Source organism: Lepidochelys kempii, chromosome 9 (assembly GCF_965140265.1).
Source record: "Lepidochelys kempii isolate rLepKem1 chromosome 9, rLepKem1.hap2, whole genome shotgun sequence".
Classification (NCBI taxonomy): domain Eukaryota; kingdom Metazoa; phylum Chordata; order Testudines; family Cheloniidae; genus Lepidochelys; species Lepidochelys kempii.
The window spans coordinates 102,186,897-102,211,170 of NC_133264.1; the positions used below are offsets into that span (position 1 = coordinate 102,186,897).

The window sequence follows — 24,274 nt, forward strand, 5'->3', positions numbered from 1 at the left end:
CTCAGAGCAACTGGCATCCACTGCTCAAGAGAGGCCTATGACAGGCTTGGCTAAAGGTGTGGCAGTTCAGGATTGAGGTATGTTTTGCAATGTCATGGGATGCTCTGAATTTGAACAGCATAGGAGCTGCTGGCTAGCATAATACACATCACCTGCTCAGTTCTTCACCTTCATGAAAACTAAAAATTCATCAGATGTAAAAAATTAAAAGAAAGAAAAGCAGCAGAAATTCCCTTCCTTTACGGGTATCTCAAATACTCACTTTAAAGCTGTGAACACTTGTTGGCAATCTTGTGAGTGCTGAGATAAATACTCCAAAGCTTTGATAGCCACAGCCTGTTGTTCAGTCTGAAAACAAGTAACAAACACGTTTTCTAAAAGCTGTGCCAATCCTCAAACAACGCCATCCTACCCACAACTGGAAAATGTTTGCTGGGTTTATATGCCCTTCTCGTGGGGGAAAGGCAAGAGGATTCTGCATAAGAAACATCGCCAGATGCAAGGGAAAAAATCTTAAGGAAAGATCCTGTGATTCCTTGCATAATCAGTCCATAGACAGAACAGGATCAATACAGCTTGGGGAAGCCATTAGAACCTGGGATATTATTAGCAAAGCCCAAGAGATAGCTAAAAGAGCTGCTCTATATATGCCAATATTCATTCATTCAGTGCACACACCATTCAGTCACTGCTCACAGACAAACAAGAGGGACAAGTAACTTTTCATAGTCCTTCAGGATTTCCCAACCCCAGAATCTGAGCTCCTTAAGAACATATAAGCAGCTTCTCCTTCTGAATTCAGAGTAGCAACTATGTTAGTCTGTATCCACAAAAAGAAAAGGAGTACTTGTGGCACCTTAGACACTAACAAATTTATTTGAGCATAAGCTTTCGTGAGCTACAGCTCACTTCATCGGATGCATGCAGTGGAAAATACAGTGGGGAGATTTTATATACACAGAGAACATGAAACAATGGGTGTTACCATACACACTGTAACGAGAGCAATCATGTAAGGTGAGATATTACCAGCAGGAGAGGTGGGGCGGGGGAGCTTTTCTAGTGATAATCAAGGTGGGCCATTTCCAGCAGTTGACAAGAATGTGTGAGGAACAGTAGGGAGGATGAAATAAACATGGGGAAATAGTTTTACTTTGTGTAATGACACATCCATTCCCAGTCTTTATTCAAGCCTAAATTAATTTTATCCAGTTTGAAAATTAATTCCAATTCAGCAGTCTCTCATTGGAGTCTGTTTGTGAAGTATTTTTGTTGAAAAATTGCCACTTTTAGGTCTGTAATCGAGTGACCAAAGAGATTGAAGTGCTCTCTGACTGGTTTTTAAAAGTTATAATTCTTGACGTCTGATTTGTGTCCATTTATTCTTTTACGTAAAGACTGTCCAGTTTGGCCAATGTACATGGCAAAGGGGCATTGCTGGCACATGATGGCATATATCACATTGGTGGATGTACAGGTGAATGAGCCTCTGATAGTGTGGCTGATGTGATTAGGCCCTATGATGGTGTCCCCTGAATACATATGTGGACACAGTTGGCAACGGGCTTTGTTGCAAGGATACGTTCCTGGGTTAGTGTTTCCGTTGAGTGGTTGCTGGTGAGTATTTGCTTCAGGTTGGGGGACTATCTGTAAGCAAGGACTGGCCTGTCTCCCAAGATCTGTGAGAGTGATGGGTCATCCTTCAGGATAGGTTGTAGATCCTTAATGATGCATTGAAGAGGTTTTAATTGGAGGCTGAAGGTGATGGCTAGTGGCGTTCTGTTATTTTCTTTGTTGGGCCTGTCCTGTAGTAGGTAACTTCTGGGTACTCTTCTGGCTCTGTCAATCTGTTTCTTCACTTCAGCAGGTGGGTACTGTAGTTGTAAGAACGCTTGATACAGATCTTGTAGGTGTTTGTCTCTGTCTGAGGGGTTCGAGCAAATGCGGTTGTATGGTAGAGCTTGGCTGTAGACAATGGATGATGTGGTATGGTCTGGATGAAAGCTGGAGGCATGTAGGTAAGCATAGCGGTCAGAATAGGGTATAGGGTGGTGTTTATGTGACCGTCGCTTATTAACACCGTAGTGTCCAGGAAGTGGATCTCTTGTGTGGACTGGTCCAAACTGAGGTTGATGGTGGGATGGAAATTGTTGAAATCATGGTGGAATTCCTCAAGGGCTTCTTTTCCATGGGTCCAGATGATGAAGACGTCATCAATGTAGCGCAAGTAGAGTAGGGGCTTTAGAGGACGAGAGCTGAGGAAGCGTTGTTCTAAGTCAGCCATAAAAATGTTGGCATCCTGTGGGGCCATGCGGGTACCCATAGCAGTGCCGCTGATTTGAAGGTATACATTGTCCCCAAATGTAAAATAGTTATGGGTAAGGACAAAGTCACAAAGTTCAGCCACCAGGTTAGCCGTGACATTATCGGGGATAGTGTTCCTGACGGCTTGTAGTCCATCTTTGTGTGGAATGTTGGTGTAGAGGGCTTCTACATCCATAGTGGCTAGGATGGTGTTTTCAGGAAGATCACTGATGGATTGTAGTTTCCTCAGGAAGTCAATGGTGTCTCAAAGGTAGCTGGGAGTGCTGGTAGCATAGGGCCTGAGGAGGGAGTCTACATAGCCAGAGAATCCTGCTGTCAGGGTGCCAATGCCTGAGATGATGCGGCGTCCAGGATTTCCAGGTTTATGGATCTTGGGTAGCAGATAGAATACCCCCACTCGGGGTTCTACATGATATATGCCATCATGTGCCAGGAATGCCCCTCTGCCACGTACACTGGCCAAACTGGACAGTCTCTACGTAAAAGAATAAATGGACACAAATCAGACGTCAAAAATTATAACATTCAAAAACCAGTCGGAGAACACTTTAATCTCTTTGGTCACTCGATTACAGACCTAAAAGTGGCAATTCTTCAACAAAAATACTTCACAAACAGACTCCAATGAGAGACTGCTGAATTGGAATTAATTTGCAAACTGGATACAATTAATTTAGGCTTGAATAAAGACTGGGAGTGGATGTGTCATTACACAAAGTAAAACTACTTCCCCATGTTTATTCCCCACACACACACACACAAATTCACTCTCCTGCTGGTGATAGCCCATCCAAAGTGACAACTCTTTACACAATGTGCATGACAATCTGTGGTGACCTAGAATCCTATTTTCGACGTCTCCGACTCAAGGAATATTTCCAAAATACCTCTGAACAGCATACTAATCCACAGAGGTCTCCCTACCAACACTACAGAAAGAGGGATTCTAGGTGGACTCCTCCTGAAGGTCGAAACAGCAGACTGGACTTCTACATAGAGTGCTTCCGCCGACGTGCACGGGCTGAAATTGTGGAAAAGCAGCATCACTTGCCCCATAACCTCAGCCATGTGGAACGCAATGCCATCCACAGCCTCAGAAACAACTCTGACATCATAATCAAAAAGGCTGACAAAGGAGGTGCTGTCGTCATCATGAATAGGTCGGAATATGAACAAGAGGCTGCTCGGCAGCTCTCCAACACGAGTTTCTACAAGCCATTACCCTATGATCCCACTGAGAGTTACCAAAAGCAACTACAGCATTTGCTCAAGAAACTTCCTGAAAAAGCACAAGATCAAATCCGCACAGACACACCCCTGGAACCCCGACCTGGGATATTCTATCTACTACCCAAGATCCATAAACCTGGAAATCCTGGGTGCCCCATCATCTCAGGCATTGGCACCCTGACAGCAGGATTGTCTCGCTATGTAGACTCCCTCCTCAGGCCCTACGCTACCAGCACTCCCAGCTACCTTCGAGACACCACTGACTTCCTGAGGAAACTTCAATCCATCGGTGATCTTCCTGATAACACCATCCTGGCCACTATGGATGTAGAAGCCCTCTACACCAACATTCCACACAAAGATGGACTACACGCCGTCAAGAACACTATCCCCGATAATGTCACGGCTAACCTGGTGGCTGAACTTTGTGACTTTGTCCTTACCCATAACTATTTCACATTTGGGGACAATGTATACCTTCAGATCAGCGGCACTGCTATGGGTACCCGCATGGCCCCACAGGATGCCAACATTTTTATGGCTGATTTAGAACAACGCTTCCTCAGCTCTCGTCCCCTAAAGCCCCTACTCTACTTGCGCTATATTGATGACATCTTCATCATCTGGACCCATGGAAAAGAAGCCCTTGAGGAATTCCACCATGATTTCAACAATTTCCATCCCACCACCAACCTCAGCCTGGTCCAGTCCACACAAGAGATCCACTTCCTGGACACTACAGTGCTAATAAACAATGGTCACATAAACACCACCCTATACCGGAAACCTACTGACCGCTATTCCTACCTGCATGCCTCCAGCTTTCACCCTGACCACACCACACGATCCATCGTCTACAGCCAAGCTCTGCGATACAACCGCATTTGCTCGAACCCCTCAGACAGAGACAAACACCTACAAGATCTCTGTCAAGCTTTCTTACAACTACAATACCCACCTGCAGAAGTAAAGAAACAGATTGATAGAGCCAGAAGAGTTCCCAGAAGTTACCTATTACAGGACAGGCCTAACAAAGAAAATAACAGAACGCCACTAGCCGTCACCTTCAGCCCCCAACTAAAACCCCTCCAACGCATTATTAAGGATCTACAACCTATCCTAAAGGATGACCCAGCACTCTCACAAATCTTGGGAGACAGGCCAGTCCTTGCCTACAGACAGCCCCGCAACCTGAAGCAAATACTCACCAACAACCACATACCACACAACAGAACCACTAACCCAGGAACTTATCCTTGCAACAAAGCCCGTTGCCAACTGTGTCCACATATGTATTCAGGGGACACCATCACAGGGCCTAATAACATCAGCCACACTATCAGAGGCTCGTTCACCTGCACATCCACCAATGTGATATATGCCATCATGTGCCAGCAATGCCCCTCTGCCATGTACATTGGTCAAACTGGACAGTCTCTACGTAAAAGAATAAATGGACACAAATCAGATGTCAAGAATTATAACATTCATAAACCAGTCGGAGAACACTTCAATCTCTCTGGTCACGCAATCACAGACATGAAGGTCGCTATCTTAAAACAAAAAAACTTCAAATCCAGACTCCAGCGAGAAACTGCTGAATTGGAATTCATTTGCAAATTGGATACTATTAATTTAGGCTTAAATAGAGACTGGGAGTGGCTAAGTCATTATGCAAGGTAGCCTGTGTCCTCTTGTTTTTTCCTACCCCCCCCCCCAAGATGTTCTGGTTTAACTTGGATTTAAACTTGGAGAGTGGTCAGTTTGGATGAGCTATTACCAGCAGGAGAGTGAGTTTGTGTGTGTATGGGGGTGGGGGGGGGATGTGAGAAAACCTGGATTTGTGCAGGAAATAGCCCAACTTGATTGTCATGCACATTGTGTAAAGAGTTGTCACTTTGGATGGGCTATCACCAGCAGGAGAGTGAATTTGTGTGGGGGGGTGGAGGGTGAGAAAACCTGGATTTGTGCTGGAAATGGCCCACCTGATGATCACTTTAGATAAGCTATTACCAGCAGGACAGTGGGGTGGGAGGAGGTATTGTTTCACATTCTCTGTGTATATATGAAGTCTGCTGCTGTTTCCACGGTATGCATCCGATGAAGTGAGCTGTAGCTCACGAAAGCTTATGCTCAAATAAATTGGTTAGTCTCTAAGGTGCCACAAGTACTCCTTTTCTTTTTGCGAGTACAGACTAACACGACTGTTACTCTGAAATCTGTGTATATAAAATCTCCCCACTGTATTTTCCACTGAATGCATCCGATGAAGTGAGCTGTAGCTCACGAAAGCTTATGCTCAAATAAATTTGTTAGTCTCTAAGGTGCCACAAGTACTCCTTTTCTTCCTTCTGAATTGAGCATCTTCAGCAATCAAGCCATAGAAGACAACAGAAATTCCATTGCTTGTGACAGAAGAGAGACCTAAGGAAGCATCTGAAGCAATGTCCATCTACTAACGTCTATAGCTCAGGAATTTTCCTTAAGAATTCTTTTAAAACTTTATTTCTTTGGTTTGAAATAAACCTCTGCTTCACTTTATTCAACACACTTGAGTTTACATAGCCAAGTCTTCTCTTGTGTAGAACATAGCAAGAAAAAATACAAGTTGGACAGGCTACAACTGCTATGTTTATTTGACAATGAAGCAGAAGTCCAAGAAAATATTATCAGCTCTACCTACCTCTAAAGCAATCTGGGCAGCTAAACTCAGAAGGCTGGTGGCTGCACTTCCATCTGCTAGTAGCTTATCTTCATGCTGAGCTGGTTTTGCTGCTAACTTCCCCATTGCAACAACTGCCTCCACAGCTGAAATACACAAGAAACCAGCTGTTAGCAGAATTTTTCATAGAAGCACATGAAAGTAGCTGTACTCTGATATTTCAACATAAATATTATACTGATTTGTGGAAAGGCTGACATCTTCAACTAATTTTCACACGTTTCCCCTGGGAAACCTGTTCTGACTAGGTAAATATGTTAGCATTTCTCCACAGTTAAGCACAGTGCTGGCTAGAAAGGTGTTAACCTGTTTTTTTCTGGCTACTGCAGACAGTGTTGCCAAACAATGGAAACCTTGTCTAGCACCCCAATCTTGTCCAAATGTCAGGTTGTCGCAGAAAGCAGAACACTCCCTCTAATATATAACCCATAGGCCGGGTGGGGCTCCATTCACCCATGTTTTGGCTCATACCAACAAGAGTTACTCCTGAGGGCATTCTGCTCCAAACAATTAAAAATTATGCGTCAAAAAATTATGAGCACAATATTTTAAAATTCTGCAAAATTCTGCAAATTTTATTTGTCAAATAAATGTGGAGGCTCTAGTGAGGAAAGCAGGATTGGGCCCAGACAAGAAGGCAGGCAACAGATAAAGAGACTGGAAAACAGGTTGGGAGCCCTGAGGGACTTAGTGGCAGGAATAAGGGAAGGAGTAAGTACAAGCATGAGGAATTCAGATCCCTCGGACAATACCTGGAATGGTGATAATCTGAGCTGATGAAAGTGTCATTCTGGGAGATAAACACGTGATTTAAGGAAAAAGAGTGACAAGTTAAATCTGCAGAGGCTGGAGGAAATTAAACAGTTGAAAGTTGTGAAAATGTTAAAAAGAAAAAGTGTTATAGGAAGAGAATTCTTGGTTTCTTTGCAGCCATTCAAAGGAAAAACTGGCCCTTTTCCGAAGGAATGTAAATAATCCAGGCAAAGAGACAATCGGATTTAAATCATTTGACTATGGACAGTTTAGTCAAATTCGCTAAAAGAACGTAAGGGGTTTCTATTGGAACTTAACTGCCCCCAAATGTATAAAAGGGAATGTAATCTATGTACAGCTCTGGAAAAATTATTAGAGTAGTGCAAGGGATGTTAAGAAAAAGAGAATGTATGTATGTGTATGTATGTATCTGTGTGTGTGTGCAAATATATTGTGTAAATATGTGAGGTTTTAAGGACCTAAATCAACACTACTGGTTTGTAAAACTCTTGTTTTGTTGGTTTAAGATTAATTGGTTTGGTTTGCAGTTGTTTTTTTTTAAATGATACCACTAAAATTCCATTTGAATCTTTTATTCAAAGATGCAAAACTGACAAACGCTTTTTGCCAGACACAGGTAATTAGTGTTGTTTGGCTTTGATATTTAACCCTTAAGGTACCTCAATGCTTTATAAAGTTCAATATCTTTTTAAAGACCAATCAGGAGAATAGGGAGAGATTCTGGATTTTTTTTTTAAACGAAGTAGCAGATAAAAGCTGCAGTAAAAGAATAAGAAATGAAAAAGACAGTACCCTCTGCAGCAACAGCAGGAGTGAGGTGCACAAAGAAGCAATCTTAGGAACACTGAAATTGGCTCTGAGTAATCAGACTGCCACTTTGATAAGGGTACATGAAAACTGTGAGCATAAAAGAAACAGTTACAGCTTATAATATGGTTAATATAATGTTGCAGAAGTTAAACTATGAAAAAATGTGCATTTTCCTGACATATGCAGTGTATATTGTAGAAGGGGTTAAAAGAAAAAAATGCAAGCAAACCATGCTACTTAATTAAAATCCTATTAGGGCTCCAAAAAGGAGCCACAATAGGTTGTGTTTTCTTTTTCAGATCGCTTTGTGTTTTAAAAGCAGGAGTTAAAAGTGGAAAGTAATCAAAACTCAGGTGGAAGTTCACTGTGTCCCTTTTAAGACAGAGTCTCTGAGCTCTGCTGATGGCTTTGGATCCAAAAGCAAGCTAAAAAGCATCTGTGTCGATGCAAATTACCTAGCTGATAGGGGAAAGCGACAACTGCCCATAAATGACAGCACAAAGGAGCTGCAGATAGTGAACATACCTGGTCAGCAAACAAGCTACTTGTAATCAAAAAGACTCAGATTATGACCCCCCAGAAAGGAAGGTAGAAAAAAGAGTCAAGTCTGAGAGTAAGAGCAGACATAGTCTGTGACCCCCAAGAGTCCGTGGACCACCGGCTGAGAATCACTGACCCAGAATACAACATATGGAAGAAAAGGAGGGGGTTGGAGATGGAGACCTATGAGATCCCATCAGAAAGTGGGAGAGAGGAGGACCACCCATCAAAAAACCTGACAGAATGGTAAGAGAGATAAGAGGAGACTTAGGAAAGTACAGTATCACAAAAGCCCAGGGTAGATAAGAAATCAAGAAGAGGATGATCAACATTGTCAAAAGCAACAGAGACCAAGGAAATCAACAATGCAACTGATGCACTGACATTTGGCCAAGAGAAGGTGATTAGCGACTTTGGTGAGAGCAGTTTCAGTGGAAAGGGCAGAAGTTAGATTGGAGATGCTCTAGGATGTAGCTGGGGAAGACAAACTTGAGGCAGTGATGCAGACAGCATTTTCAATTAGTTTCAAGGTGAAGGGGAGAAAGGAATTTGGGGCATAGGTGGAAAAACAGGCTAAGTCAAAGGTGGTTTTTTTGTTGGGAAAATACCAAATCAATAAAACTGCAAAATAATCATGTGTTCATATGTACACAGCAACATATTACCCTTCTGACTGTTTCTACCTTTTTCAGTGTTACCCTCCAAGACTGCAACCTTATACACACTGAACTGAGTGAAGATGCTGCTGGGATCACACCTCTCTGCCTCCTTCACTGCCTCTTTTGCCTGTTGACAGAAAAGATTAACAGGATTTTATCGCAGTCATGACGAGGAGTCAGTAACACACATTGTAGCAGGGGTGCGCTAAACTGAGAGAGAACATATTAATGATTATATACGTGTTGTTTATACAGCTCCACAGCTATATAAAGGTTGGTGCTTTACAGACAAAAGAAAAGTTATCCAGAGTTGAAAAACAAACTAAAAGTCACAAAAATAAGCTTTTGAGCTGTGGAGCAGTTAAACATTTAAAACTCAAGAAATGCTAAAATTACAGTTGCAAACACACCCTTAATTCTGACCCCTTAACAAATACAGTCTTTAATTCCAGGGTCACACACTATTTATCAACTGTTACAAAAAGAACCAGGAGTACTTGTGGCACCTTAGAGACTAAAAAATTTATCTGAGTATAAACTTTCATGGGCTAAAACCCACTTTATCGGATGCATGCTGTACTGCATGCATCCGATGAAGTGAGTTTTAGCCCACGAAAGTTTATGCTCAAATAAATTGGTTAGTCTCTAAGGTGCCACAAGTACTCCTTGTTCTTTTTGTTGATACAGACTAACACACCTACCACTGTGAAACCTGTCAACTGATACAGTATAACATCAGACCATTTTTTCCACAACCATGAAAGTTTCACCTTGTGAGCTAAGTAAGAGTGAAATTCAACCCAGTGCAGAAGGCCTAAGCACAAGGCCTAAGCTCTATTACAGTCTCACTGTGCTGACCCTCTGGATGGGGTGAAATTCACCTTGAATGAGGTAGGGGTCTGCAGAGCATCTTGTTTAGAAATGACTCTCCTGGACTCTACTTGGCATACACAGCAGTACACGGAAACAGAAGTTGCCACATGTATCCAAGGTTAGATAATAGTGTAATAGTGTTGTGCTTTGTCCCTGTCTAGTGGTGGCTGGGACACAAAGGTTGATGAGCTTGCTGCATCCCTGATTCTCAGATGTGGATCACTCAGCTCTGGCAGTTCAGGCTCTTGCATTTAGATGTAGAAGTCCCAGGTTCAACCTCTGCTGTCAGGGCATGTACGGGGATTAGACCTGGATGGACTTCTAAAACTCAGGCAAGCTTCCTCATCTAGGTGGAACATGTAACCCATACCCACATAGTGTGATGCTCTGTCCCTCTCTAGATGCTCTGTCCCTCTCTAGTGGGAAACATATAGAGATTGATGAGCTGGCTAACAGAGTGAAACCTTTTAATTCACGCAGTCAAGGCTTCTGCTTTAAGATCCAGAGAGCCAGGGTTCTATGGTACTGCCGAGGACCCACCTCGTGGCACAGCATAACAAAGTGAAGAAGGCTAGTAGTGCCATCAATAGTTAACACTGTCTGACACTTCAAAATACTATTTCCATTTGCTTATAACATTGCCAAACTTTGTCCCTTCAAGCTAGAATTTTCCATGCTGAGTGTCTGCCTCTGGTTGAATTTTTTTAGAAAGTTTCATGTCAAATGGTTCAGCCATTTCTGAGAATGAGATTAGGGAAAATATATTGTTTGGCCCAAATTAAAAGAGTATTACAACCATTTCATTAAGAAGTTCTAGAGCCCTCATGCTTTGGAGAAAGAATTTTAAATTTGTCAGGGCAGTTCTCCTAGTATCAGAGATTCACCTTTTGCTGTTCCTTGAAAATTTCACCCAAATTTGCCAAGCTAGGAGCCTTTCAAAAATCTCAATCTATAGAAACTAATCAGTAGAGACTTCTTAGAGTTTGTCAGCTACATTTTCTGATGATTCCATCTGCACTAAGTATGTTCCAGCCCAGCCTGGAGGTGGTGAGGAGGTCTTTTGCTGAAATTGCTCCTTCTAGCAGCCTGGGGCTGACGTGGCACTGGGCACAGCAACTGAGAGCAGGGAGACTGTCTCTTCTATTATCTCAATGCTCCTGATGCTAGCAAGCAGGCTGAGCATGGTGAAAGAGGATGCAGCCAAACCTGACTTGAATTCAGAGGGATGAAGAATGGTGTGCAAGAAGAAGGGATTTCAGGAACCATGCAGGGGGAGGGAAGTAGAAGTTGGGGCGGGAGGAAGGTGGATCGGCACAGAGGGAGGCAGGAGCTGGAGTGGAAGTGGGGAATAGGGTAAGAGTAGAGGAGGATGGGGGCAAAAGCAAGGGTGGAGGGGTGGACAGGAGCAGAGGGTATATATGAGAAAAAGGGGACTGGGACAGCTGGAAGCACAGGGACAGACAGGTCTACAACCACTATAGAAAACTCTCCTTCAGAAGCCAGAATTGAACCCTGATGTCCTGAGTCTCTACATTTTTCTGCTGTCAGTAAATAGCTGTGAAACCCACTGCTAAAATGTGTGTCTTCATCCCCCTCTAGTGGCTGGTCCATGGAGATGTTAATAGCTGATTACTGCTACCAGGTTTCAGAGTAGCAGCTGTGTTAGTCTGTATTCGCAAAAAGAAAAGGAGTACTTGTGGCACCTTAGAGACTAACAAATTTATTTGAGCATAAGCTTTCGTGAGCTGTACTCACGAAAGCATATGCTCAAATAAATTTGCTAGTCTCTAAGATGCCACAAGTACTCCTTTCCTACTGCTACCAGTAGTTCAAGTGGCAAAGGTCAGTGCTGTGGATCTAATGGTCACAAACCCTGCTGATGACACAAGTTGGAGGTCAGTATAGTTCCTAATGATATAATTATTATTTTGTTTTTGCTTTTTTTAAATATGAAATTATATCACAAAACAACACTAAAATAACATTAAGGTTGCAGAGCCAAGCACTCAAGTTAGGCAATGCCATAATTAAGGTTCATTGTGCAACCTTAAGTTGGTCCCCTCATGTTTACATACTATCATAGGCTTTAATTACATGATCACATAGTACTGTTTCAATGGTTAATTGCAACTTTTTGACTGTGAAAATTTCTTATTTCCAATTTGAATTTTTCTAACTTCAACTTCCAGACTCTGGAACTTCTTATATGTCTTTGTATGTTAGATTAAAGGGCCCCTTAAGACACACATGTATAGTACAGCCTAGTTTCTGATCAAACATTGTTTTAAAGAGCTACTGTTAAAAATGTCCTACGAATGTGCAGTGTGATGTTCAAATTCTTCTGATTTAGCCAAATCAAAACCCTCTATCATAAGAATATATAAAGGCACTTCTCCACAGTGAGGGCTGTTTCCCAGTTACATTTACACGTTATACCCTCAGCCATTTTGCTTGTAAAGCTCTAAAATAAATTGAAAGAATTTCTTTCTAGTGGGGAAAAATGATTTTTTTCTTTCTCCTTCTACTCACAAACAGTTGAATTTTTTTTACTCCAAGTTTCACCTTCAGGCACGTACCAGATCTGGAAAACTTCAGCCCAAAAGATTAAAGTTTTTAAAAGTTATGAGATCTCAAAACAGAGGCCTAGAATGTAAACACCTAGGCAATTTTTAACAATATCTGCAACTATGCACCAGTTCTAATACGGTGTTTATTAGCATGGTGTCTAGAGCAAGGGTTCTCAGGACAAATTATTTGGTGGCCTCAGAGTACGGCCACCAACTCTTCCTGGTGGCCGCTCTCACACTTTTTCCTAAAATACTTAATTAGCTTAAGGAAAAACAAATAAATATGCACATATACATATCCAAATCATTGTAATTTATTTATTGCTAGCTAGTAAGTCTGCTGTGAAAAGTGATATTAACAAACATGCAAGTATCATTTTTCACAGCAGACTTATTCAGTCCTGGCAAGTCTGAGTACAAATTAAGCCCAGGATGGGGATCGGGGGAGACATCAGGGGTTGGGGCGATGGGGTGCAGCCAGAGCCTGGGGCTGGAACCTGAAGCCTCACAGCCAGAACCTACATTCCTGCCACCCCTGGGCTTAAGCCCAAATCCTGAGCCCCATACCTCTGAGAAGGTGCGGAACTCACCAGCTGCCTGCTCCTCCAGCATTGTGCCCCAGGTGTCTCTAGAGGGAGGCAAGCAGGGCCCAATACTTGCTGGAAACCCCAGCAACCAACACCAAGGCATCCAGGAGCACCAGGGTGGGGGAGGAGCCACTGCTCCCACCCTCCCCCATCACAGCCCAGGAGGTTGTAGCCACAAGAAAAGCCCCTGGTGGCCACATTTGAGAAACACCGGTCTAGAAGAATTCCAAAAAGCAACTCTGCCCTTCCAGAGACCAGACTCAAGTAAATTGTCCACTATTTTCCCAGCTTTTTTAACTCTCCCCTTTTCTATAAAGTCTTCAGTTACAGAAATTTAACTGGGTGGGACACATGAGGCTGCAGCACTGCTCCCCTAACATCTGTCACACACATTCGTAGAATATAGTGAATTTCCAAAAGACTCTCACTGTGCTACAGGACATGAGACTCACAGTGTCAGGTTGGTGTGTACACAGGAAAATGAACAGTCCTCAACTTCAATGAGAATATCACACTAGTTGCTGTGAGTCTAACTTCAAGGGGCAACTCTGGCTGCACCTCAAGACATGTCTCTGCTCTCCATTCAGAATTAGAGACCACATAGGCAGTATCAGCAGACAAGTTTGTACATCATTTGTAAAGTACAAACATAGCTTAGACCTCCATCTAGTGATCACTTAAAGCAAGTGCTCAAGATGCTTTTTTAATTTAGACAAAATTAATTCACTTTGTAAGTCCTATCTTAGGAGTAGAAAGATTTTTAGACTTACACACAGATGATACTAGTTATGAGTCTGCTCTGGTGACACTAGTTGTTATGCTAAGATCTCTCTAGGTCTTTACAGCTGTTAAAGCTCCCTCTCTGTAATGCATACTTCATTGCAATCATTTTGTTACTCAGCTCACTTGAAGTTAGTGGTCTGATGACATGCTGGAATATAACTTTACACAAGACAGTCCATTTACCAGCAACTCCAAGGCAGCCTTGCTGTACAGCAGCTTTCCCACCACATCAGGCTCAAACTTCTTGTCCTTCAAGGCTCTCCCAACTTTTCCACCTTTGTGTCTTTTTACATTGCTCCCCATCTGTCTGTTCCACCAGTGATGCAGTCATGCTGCTTCATCTCTCTGAGCTGGTGCACAACACCATTGCCCACTCTGAAGAAAAAACTTCTACCATGATACCCTCAATAAATGACCCAACTAATAATGTCTATGTCAGGTAGCAAATGGGGATAGTTTTATATTTCCATTTTAAAACATATTAGTATCAAAAACATTTTATTATCAAAATATGACAAATCTCCACTTTTGCCATTTTATTTATCCGTTGGACCCCTTCTCTCTACTCTATCATTTCTTTAGATTGTAAGCTGTTTGTGGCAGAAATCATGCCCCCTATTATGTTGGTATAGCACCTAGAAGTGGGGGGACCCTAATGAAAACAAAGATATTAATAATTAAGTGGGTACATTTTTAAAACTTGAAGTCCTAAGTGTAATCATGTAACTCAACACAGAAAAGCTACAGAACAAACTTCCATTCCCTTTTACCCTTTCACAATTTGAAATCAAGTCCCATTGACACTGCAATACCACAAAAAAAATAAACACTTTTTCAAGTTGTTTCAGATGAAAGTAGCAGGAAGCCATATTCCTCTGCAACTTAGCCAAGTTCTGATCTATCTGCCCAGATGAATAGAAGCTGAGAGAATAGTTATACCACTGAAGGGCTTCAGAGTAGTTTTTTGCCTAGAAAATAAATAAATAAACAAACAAACAAACAGTCACACTGAAGTTTAAATTGACTACGTTTTCCTAAGCTAAATAAATCAGGCTTCATAAGAATCAAAAGGTTGAAATAGTCACATACATTCATAGATTCCAAGGCCATAAGGGACCACTCCCCTCATCTAGTCTGACTTCCCATAGGGCACAGACCATCAAACATCCTCAAAATAATTCCTAGAGCAGATCTTTTAGAAAAACATTCAATCTTGATTTAAAAACTGCCCGTGATGGAGAATCCACCATGACCCTTGGTAAACTGTTCCAAGTGGTTTATCAGCCTGTTAAAAATTTACACCTTATTGCTAGTCTTGATTTGTCTAGCTTCAACTTCCAGCCATTGGATTGCGTTACAGACTTTCACTTCATTAAATATAACAGGGTCTAACCAGCATGGTTTCTGCAAAGGAAAATCATGTCTTGTCTGTGAGAATTCTTTGAACGTGTCAATAAAGTAGTAGATAAAGGAGAACCAATTAACAATTTATTTAGGGCTTCAAAAAGCCTTTGGCTAGGATCCTTAAAGAAACTTAGTTGTCATGGGGTGAGAGGCAAAGTATTGTCGTGGATTACAAACTGCTTCGGAGATGAGAAACAAAGGGTATGAATAAATGGTCAATATTCATCATGACTAAAAGTTAACAGCACAGTGACTTAAGGTTCTATATTAGGTATGTGGTGTTGTCTCTGATAACTGTCTCTCCCAGGCAGCTCTCACCAGCCCCCTTTCCTGTCTCTCAGGTTCCCCTTGACTCACCAGGTATCTTCCATTTACAAGTGCCCTCTTGTAAAATCCAGTTGCTGTAGCTGATGAGTCACAGGTGCACTAGCCCTGCTCTCTCTTAAATGGCCAGTATCACCCTATAACAGTGATCCTTCATTGTTTTTTTAAAGCAAAAAACAAAGACCATGTTTGTTTCCAAACCTCATAGCTCTTGGCAGCTCTGTCCCACAGAATGATGTGCAGCCGGTTCAGTATTTCAGGTGACAGCTGTTTTCCAGTATAGTGACCTGAGAAGTGATTGAAATTAAGCAATAACAAGGTCTTAAATAAAGAAGAAACTATTACCTACTGTACAATAACTGTCATTCTTCAAGATGAATTCCACTATTGGTGCGCATGAGCCCAGTGCACTCCAAACAGATTCTTGGACCACAATGTCCATTGCAGCAGTGCCTGCACCCTGAGCGTCCTCACATACTGAACTGAAGGCATAAAGAGTAGGCCACCCCAATTGCCCCTCTGTTCCTTTGCCATACAGAAACTTGATGTTAATAGACTCTTTGGTAACAGGGATGTGGTGGGGCAGATCTTGGGGGGGAGCGGGTGTGCGCGTGTATGTGTGTGTATACATACACACACACACACACATATACACGTAACTTTAGTGCCCTCGTGGCCAAGATGGAGTCTGCTCTGCAGGCAGCTCTGGCCAAGAGACGGCATGCGCAGAAATGCAGCAGGAAAAATTCCCTCCACCCCAGGGGCACGTGTTCCAAACCCCCCAGAGTGAACACACACACCCACAGGAAAAGTACAATGGATATAATAGAGATATTTATTTACAGAGGGATGAGAGGAGAAAAACAACAAGGGGAAGTATAGGGGGAGCAGTAGAACAGGGCTGCATCCAAACCAAGGCCCCACAGGCCCAGTGGTATCACAGTCTGAAAGGGCAGACACTGAGCAATGCACCTGCACATAGAGTTCAGGAGTCCTGAGCAAAGTTCCAGTTCAATGGTGAGTCTTGGGTGCTCCTGGTCGTCTTCAGCACCAGTGAACTTTCCCCAACAAACCCCTCCGGTGCCCTCTTCTGCCGCTTTCTGCAAAGCCACGCAGAGCAACCACCTTCCCACTTAACTAGCTAGCAGCCTCCCTCCTTATTCCCAGTGCAGAGTCACCAGCCCCAGTACTCACAGCCCCATGCAGCTCTGGGCGGCAGTGATACTGGGTCCAGATCTGGCCTGTCCTTCTCAGGCGATTCCTCCCTGGCACAGTGCTCCTCCTGGCTCCTGTCCTGGGATGTCCCCGATCGGCCGCTCTGTCCTTCCCAGGACTTAGGCAGGTTCTCTCTCCTTCACGTTTTGTCCAGGGCCTCCCAGCTTCAGCCCTTCTGTCCTCGGGCTCCAGAACCACACTCCCAAGTTTCCCTCCTTTCTCTCACTGCTCCCCTGCCCCACTAGGGAAAAGATTTAAAGGGGCCATGCTCTCTAAACCCCAAGGGGTTACATATATATATCAGCAGCGCATGTACAGCAGTAGGCTCCAGTATGCCGTACCAGCAAGATATTTATAGCCGGTATGGCATACTGGAAAGACACAGAAGGAGCCGGGGGCCCCACGCCAGGTTCGAGGAGCCGGGGGCTCCATCTGTACAGCAGCAGCTCCACCGGAGGACAGGGCTGGGGGGGCAGGGCAGGGGGCGGTACAACCGCCAGAGTAGCTGCTGACGTTCTGCTCCTTTCCCCGCTGTGGTCACAGCCAGCATCACAAGATATTTATGTGCCAATGCGCTAAAGATTCATATGTCTCTTCATCTTCAACCACCATTCCAGAGAACACACATCCCTACTGATGACAGGTTCTGCTTGATAATGATCCAAAGCAGCGCAGACCAACACATGTTCACTTTCATCGTCTGAGTCAGATGCCACCAGCAGAAGGTTGATTTTCTTTTTTGGTGGTTTGGGTTCTGTAGTTTCCGCATCGGACTGTTGCTCTTTTAAGACATCTGAAAGTATGTTCCACACCTTGTCCCTCAGATTTTGGAAGGCACTTCAAAATCTTAAACCTTGGGTCGAGTGCTGTAGCTATCTTTAGAAATCTCACATTGGTACCTTCTTTCTGTTTTGTCAAATCTGCAGTGAAAGTGTTCTTAAAACGAACAACATGTGCTGGGTCATCATCCAAGACTGCTATAAGATGAAATATATGGCAGAATGCAGGTAAAACAGAGTAGCAGACATACTATTCTCCCCCAAGGAATTCAGTCAAAATTTAATTAACATATTATTTTTTTAACGAGCATCATCAGCATGGAACCATGTCCTCTGGAATGGTGGCTGAAGCATGAAGGGGCATATGAATGTTTAGCATGTCTGGCACGTAAATATATTGCAATGCCGGCTACTAAAGTGCCATGCGAACGCCTGGTCTCACTTTCAGATGACATTGTAAATAATCTCCCATAAATGTAAACAAATGTAAACAAACCTGATTGTCTTAGTGACTGACTGAACAAGAAGTAGGACTGTGTGGACTTGTAGACTCTAAAGTCTTATATTGTTTTGTTTTTAAGTGCAGTTATGAAACAAAAAAAATGTACATTTGTAAATTGCACTTTCACAATAAAGAGATTGCACTACAGTACTTGTATGAGGTGAACTGAAAAATACTATTTCTTTTGTTTATCATTTGTATAGAGTAAATATGTGTAATAAAAATAATATAAAGTGAGCACTGTACACTTTGTATTCTGTGTTGTAACTGAAATCAATATATTTGAAAATGTAGAAAAATATCCAAAATATTTAATAAATTTCAATTGATATTCTATTGTTTAACAGTGCAATTAAAACTGCAATTAATCATGATTACTTTTTTTTAATTGCAATTAATTTTGTAGTTAATCATGTGAGTTAACTGCAATTATTTGACAGCCCTAGTATAAAACTCTCCAAAATCTTTTGAGGGAACCTTATATTGGCAATCTACCCTGATGGATGTTGAGGCCAACAAGGCAGGGGTTTGCCACAGTAGTATGGCAGGGTCTAACAGACCCTCATTTATGGGTAGAAACAAACAATCTGGGACAGAGGTGTTGACAAACTCAAAAAGGGAGTTTGTGAGGTTTGTCTTCGACTACCTCTACAGAAATCACTACAGGCAGTTCTCCTCATCACAGCCTGAAATGAGTTACAGTTATCTTGAGTGGACACAGATAATTCTGACATTACCACTTCTTCTGAAAGAAATGTGAGCAGAAGTAGGATGTTTCCCTGTTTGTAATTCCTCATGAGATGTAATCAGGCACATGATTCCTTCTCAGGAAGCTGAGGAGAGAAAACTGGGTCCAGACTGAGATGCAGATCATAGAATCATAGAATCATAGAATATCAGGGTTGGAAGAGACCCCAGAAGGTCATCTAGTCCAACCCCCTGCTCAAAGCAGGACCAATTCCCAGTTAAATCATCCCAGCCAGGGCTTTGTCAAGCCTGACCTTAAAAACCTCTAAGGAAGGAGATTCTACCACCTCCCTAGGTAACGCATTCCAGTGTTTCACCACCCTCTTAGTGAAAAAGTTTTTCCTTATATCCAATCTAAACCTCCCCCACTGCAACTTGAGACCATTACTCCTCGTTCTGTCATCTGCTACCATTGAGAACAGTCTAGAGCCATCCTCTTTGGAACCCCCTTTCAGGTAGTTGAAAGCAGCTATCAAATCCCCCCTCATTCTTCTCTTCTGCAGGCTAAACAATCCCAGCTCCCTCAGCCTCTCCTCATAACTCATGTGTTCCAGTCCCCTAATCATTTTTGTTGCCCTTCGCTGGACTCTCTCCAATTTATCCACATCCTTCTTGAAGTGTGGGGCCCAAAACTGGACACAGTACTCCAGATGAGGCCTCACCAATGTCGAACAGAGGGGAACGATCACGTCCCTCGATCTGCTCGCTATGCCCCTACTTATACATCCCAAAATGCCATTGGCCTTCTTGGCAACAAGGGCACACTGCTGACTCATATCCAGCTTCTCGTCCACTGTCACCCCTAGGTCCTTTTCCGCAGAACTGCTGCCTAGCCATTTGGTCCCTAGTCTGTAGCTGTGCATTGGGTTCTTCCGTCCTAAGTGCAGGACCCTGCACTTATCCTTATTGAACCTCATCAGATTCCTTTTGGCCCAATCTTCCAATTGGTCTAGGTCCTTCTGTATCCTATCCCTCCCCTCCAGCGTATCTACCACTCCTCCCAGTTTAGTATCATCCGCAAATTTGCTGAGAGTGCAATCCACACCATCCTCCAGATCATTTATGAAGATATTGAATAAAACCGGCCCCAGGACCGACCCTTGGGGCACTCCACTTGATACCGGCTGCCAACTAGACATGGAGCCATTGATCACTACCCGTTGAGCCCGACAATTTAGCCAGCTTTCTACCCACCTTATAGTGCATTCATCCAGCCCATACTTCCTTAACTTGCTGACAAGAATACTATGGGAGATCGTGTCAAAAGCTTTGCTAAAGTCAAGAAACAAATTGAGAAGATGGAATTCTCTGAGCACAAGGGATGCCTCAAGGGGCCCAATAAGGCCAAGGGAGCTGATAAACCTATCAGGCTGGTGTCCAAGGGGAGGATATCAAGGATTATCCTTCCTAGGTTCCTGTGTCCCTGATAGTGAAAAAAAAGAATCCCTGCCTTGCATGGATGACCATGAATACTTCAACCCAAGAGATCTGGCTGATGAAGCTTGTCTGCTGTTCTCATCCTCTGGACTGGAGAAAGAATGCCCCTCATGCAGAGGCAGGGCAGTACCGGTTGGTGTGTTTGGCAACCATCCTGACTGTGTTCTTGGGACTATCAAAGATCTACTAGGTACTGGAGCTGATACCGACATCGGTGCAGATTCCCCTATTAGTGACCCTGAAGGTAAGTCCAGTACCAAGGATATAAAGAGATCCTTAAATACCAAGTAGGCCCTTGGCACTGGGTGAGGTCGATGTCTGTGATACACTCAATGCAGATGTCAGTTCTGAGAATAATGGTGTTGCTAAAGTCAGTACTGGACAAGACAATCCTGAAACAGTCAGTACAGGGGCCATCGGAACAGTAGTCACCTATGCCACAGTCATCAACATTGGAATTTTAACATTGCAGGGTCAAAAATGGAGGATCTCTGAGTTAACAGATTTCAGAGTAACAGCCGTGTTAGTCTGTATTCGCAAAAAGAAAAGGAGTACTTGTGGCACCTTAGAGACTAACCAATTTATTAGAGCATAAGCTTTCGTGAGCTACAGCTGATGCATCTGATGAAGTGAGCTGTAGCTCACGAAAGCTTATGCTCTAATAAATTGGTTAGTCTCTAAGGTGCCACAAGTACTCCTTTTCTTTTTGAGTTAACAGAGTAGCCAATCCTGAGGGACGGATTCCACTGCCTAAACAGAAGCTAGAAGAACCCATTTTGGTCTCAAAGTACCCTTAGGTTAAAAAAACAGAGAATTTATGGCTCTTGCAGGCTGAAAGGCCCGGAAGAGAAGATCTCTGTCTCTTCTCTCTCTGAATTTTGTGCACCTTTCTTCCTCTGTCATTTGAGGATTTATCTGAGTTAGATGGTGGGCCTTGTACACTCAAGATGGCAGGTCCTCTAGCGGCAGCAGCTGAAAGACTCTTTTAAGACAACTAATCATATGGTTCCACCCCAGCAGACCAATGTCAGAGGCTGGATGCATCAATCTATCTAACAGCAATTGTTGATGAGACTCTCTCACCCTCTGGGTTCTCTGAGAACAATCTGCAGGTGGCACATCAATCTGTGATATGTGCCACACCCAGAAAAGTCAAATATCTAGAATGCTCATTGTTCAAGGGCATTGCTCCTGTGACGAATGGGTAGTCTTTAACACCTGGGGATTTATATTCGGCCATGATGACTGAAGTAGTACCAAGAATACCTCCCACATAAAGAAACAAAAACCAGTCTCCTTACAAAGAAAAAAGGAAACTCTATCACTAAACTAATTTAACTAAGTACCTATCTATTTACATAAATTTGCATAAGAAAGAGGCCATGCAGTGTGCAAAGAGGAAATCACTGCAAACTCTGAGGGAAGTTGGGGTGACCCACCCTTTATGCACTCAGTTGGAAGCACAAGGATATTCACATCACTTTCAAATCCCTCCTTAAAATTCTCCTTTCTCATGAAGCCTATAAAAAAATTTGACAATGGTTAGGCTATTGGTGTGCTGAGACCACAGCCCATCAAGCTGACCAATGCTGTTTTATTGTTTCCTGGTATTCCCCCAGTTTGTCTGTTTCCATCTGTTGTCTCTTGTCTTACTCTTAGATTGTAAATTATTTGTTTCAGAGTAACAGCTGTGTTAGTCTGTATTCGCAAAAAGAAAAGGAGTACTTGTGGCACCTTAGAGACTAACAAATTTATTTGAGCATAAGCTTTCGTGACAGTCTCTCTTTTTGTTTTGTTTGTACACCACCTAGCACAATAGTAAATACTAATAATGAGTCACTTCAACAGACACTGCTGGCCAAATCATCCTTCTGGTGTGCAATGGGCACATGCATACCAACACTGGAATATATATACGGACAAGCACTTGAAGAACAACCACAGTGAGAGGCATCTTTAATTACCTGTCAATGACAGGCCCATGCTTACAATGAGAATGAGCAATACTGTTGTAAACATATAGTATGAGTTCCACCCCAGAGACAAAAAAAGAAAAGGAGTACTTGTGGCACCTTAGAGACTAACCAATTTATTTGAGCATAAGCTTTCGTGAGCTACAGCTCACTTCATCGGATGCATACTGTGGAAAGTGTAGAAGATCTTTTTATATACACACAAAGCATGAAAAAATACCTCCTCCCACCCCACTCTCCTGCTGGTAATAGCTTATCTAAAGTGATCACTCTCCTTACAAGAGGGAGAGTGTAATGGAATACTAAACTGTATTATACTGTTCAGCCACTAGGTGGTACTGTAACATGCCTTATTTAACCTAACCCCAGCAACACCTGGAAGAACATTAAAGGATCTTACAGTGAACGTATCTGGTCTCTCTCTCTCTCTCTGAGCAGCAAGCTCTGTGGCCAGTCTATGTCTGGTACACAAGCCTGACCTGCGTAATAGCAGCCCTAAAACTTACCATGTACCAGAAATATGTGACATAGTTTCAGAAGTAAACTAGTGCCAGAGAACAGTAACAGAAGGAAAACAGCAACTAAGGTTGCAGATAACAGGAAAGATGCCACAAAAGATGCAGGATCTCATCAACTTGCTGCTCTTTAATGTCCCAGAGAACTTCAGCTTTGACAAACCTTCACAATGGACAGACTGGAAGCAGTATTTTGCAAGATTTTGAATTGCTATAGAATTCCGTAAAGAAACTGAAGATATACAGGTATGCTCTTCAATTTATGATATGGGGAAACAGGCAGAGCATTTCTTTAAATCCATTGACTTTACTGAAGACAGTCATAAAGATAACTATGAAAAGGCTCTGGGTACGTTTGATGCAAACTTTATGTCTCCGAGAAATGTGGATTATGAAAGAGTATTCAAACAGCAAAGCAGTCTGAGCTGGTGACACAGCAAAAACTAAGAGCAACTTGCCAGACTTGAAAAAAACAAAAAACTCTCTTTGGACTTGTCTATGCTTAAAACGCTACAGTGGCACAGCTGCGCCGTTGTAGCACTTCAGTGTAGACACTACCTATGGGAGGGATTCTCCAATCAGCATATGTAATCCACCTCCCCAAGAGGCAGTAGCTAGATCGACAGAATTCTTCCATTGACCTAGCACTGTCTACACCTGGGATTAGGTCAGTATAGCTATGTTTCTCAGGGGTGCAGTTTTTCACACCTCTGGGAGACGTGGCTGTACCGATGTAAATTCCTAGCATAGCACAGGCCTTAGATGCTCTTAAGAGATGCAGCATGAGTGCTACAAGTCATTACCATAAAGACCCCTGAGGCAAGGAGAGATAACTCCGAGGCTAAGAGGGACAAATTGCAGTGAAACACCAAAGCATTACAGCCTAAATGCAAAAGATGTGGAAAAATTCATATCCCAAGAGATGATGCATGTTCAGCAAAAGGCGCAAAGTGTAATAATGCACAAAATATGGACATTTTGCAGTTGTTTGCTGTACCAAAGCAATCAGGGAGTTGACCGATATTACAATCAAGAGCCATTGTTTCTCGGATCTGTCACATGTGATGACACAGAGTCTCCCTGGAAAGTGAAACTGAATATTCATGGAAAGACTATTGACTTTAAAACTGGTTTCAGAGTAACAGCCGTGTTAGTCTGTATTCACAAAAAGAAAAGGAGGACTTGTGGCACCTTAGAGACTAACCATGCTCAAATAAATTGGTTAGTCTCTAAGGTGCCACAAGTACTCCTTTTCTTTTTGACTTTAAAACTGACTCACAGGCAGACATCCGAGTCTTCTCAGAAGGGACTGACAACTTACAATAACCTTCAACCCCTCCCAGAGCTAAAGTCATCAGCCACAGTCCTGATTAGCCCTAGAGGTACAGGAACTCCTCACTTAACGTTGTTTTGTTGTTATGTTGTTGATCAGTCAGAGAACATGTTTGTTTAAAGCTGTGCAACACTCCCTTATAACGTTGTTTGGCAGCCACCTGCTTTGTCCACTG

General features: G+C 42.8%; 1 protein-coding gene across 3 annotated transcripts in view; it reads right to left on the reverse strand.

Moving 5' to 3' along the window:
* The window catches only part of TEX11 (testis expressed 11), a 147,867-nt gene that overhangs the window by 56,690 nt on the left and 66,903 nt on the right, over positions 1-24,274 (reverse strand). For 2 of the 3 annotated variants that reach the window (XM_073358618.1, XM_073358617.1), the window contains 5 exons: positions 15,800-15,885; positions 14,701-14,838; positions 9,085-9,187; positions 6,239-6,363; positions 263-348 (listed from right to left, as the gene is read on the reverse strand). In XM_073358618.1, the coding sequence (XP_073214719.1) occupies positions 263-348; positions 6,239-6,363; positions 9,085-9,187; positions 14,701-14,838; positions 15,800-15,885 (538 nt within the window). The remainder of the gene's footprint in view (positions 1-262; positions 349-6,238; positions 6,364-9,084; positions 9,188-14,700; positions 14,839-15,799; positions 15,886-24,274) is intronic. The other variant, XM_073358619.1, reaches the window with a different exon arrangement.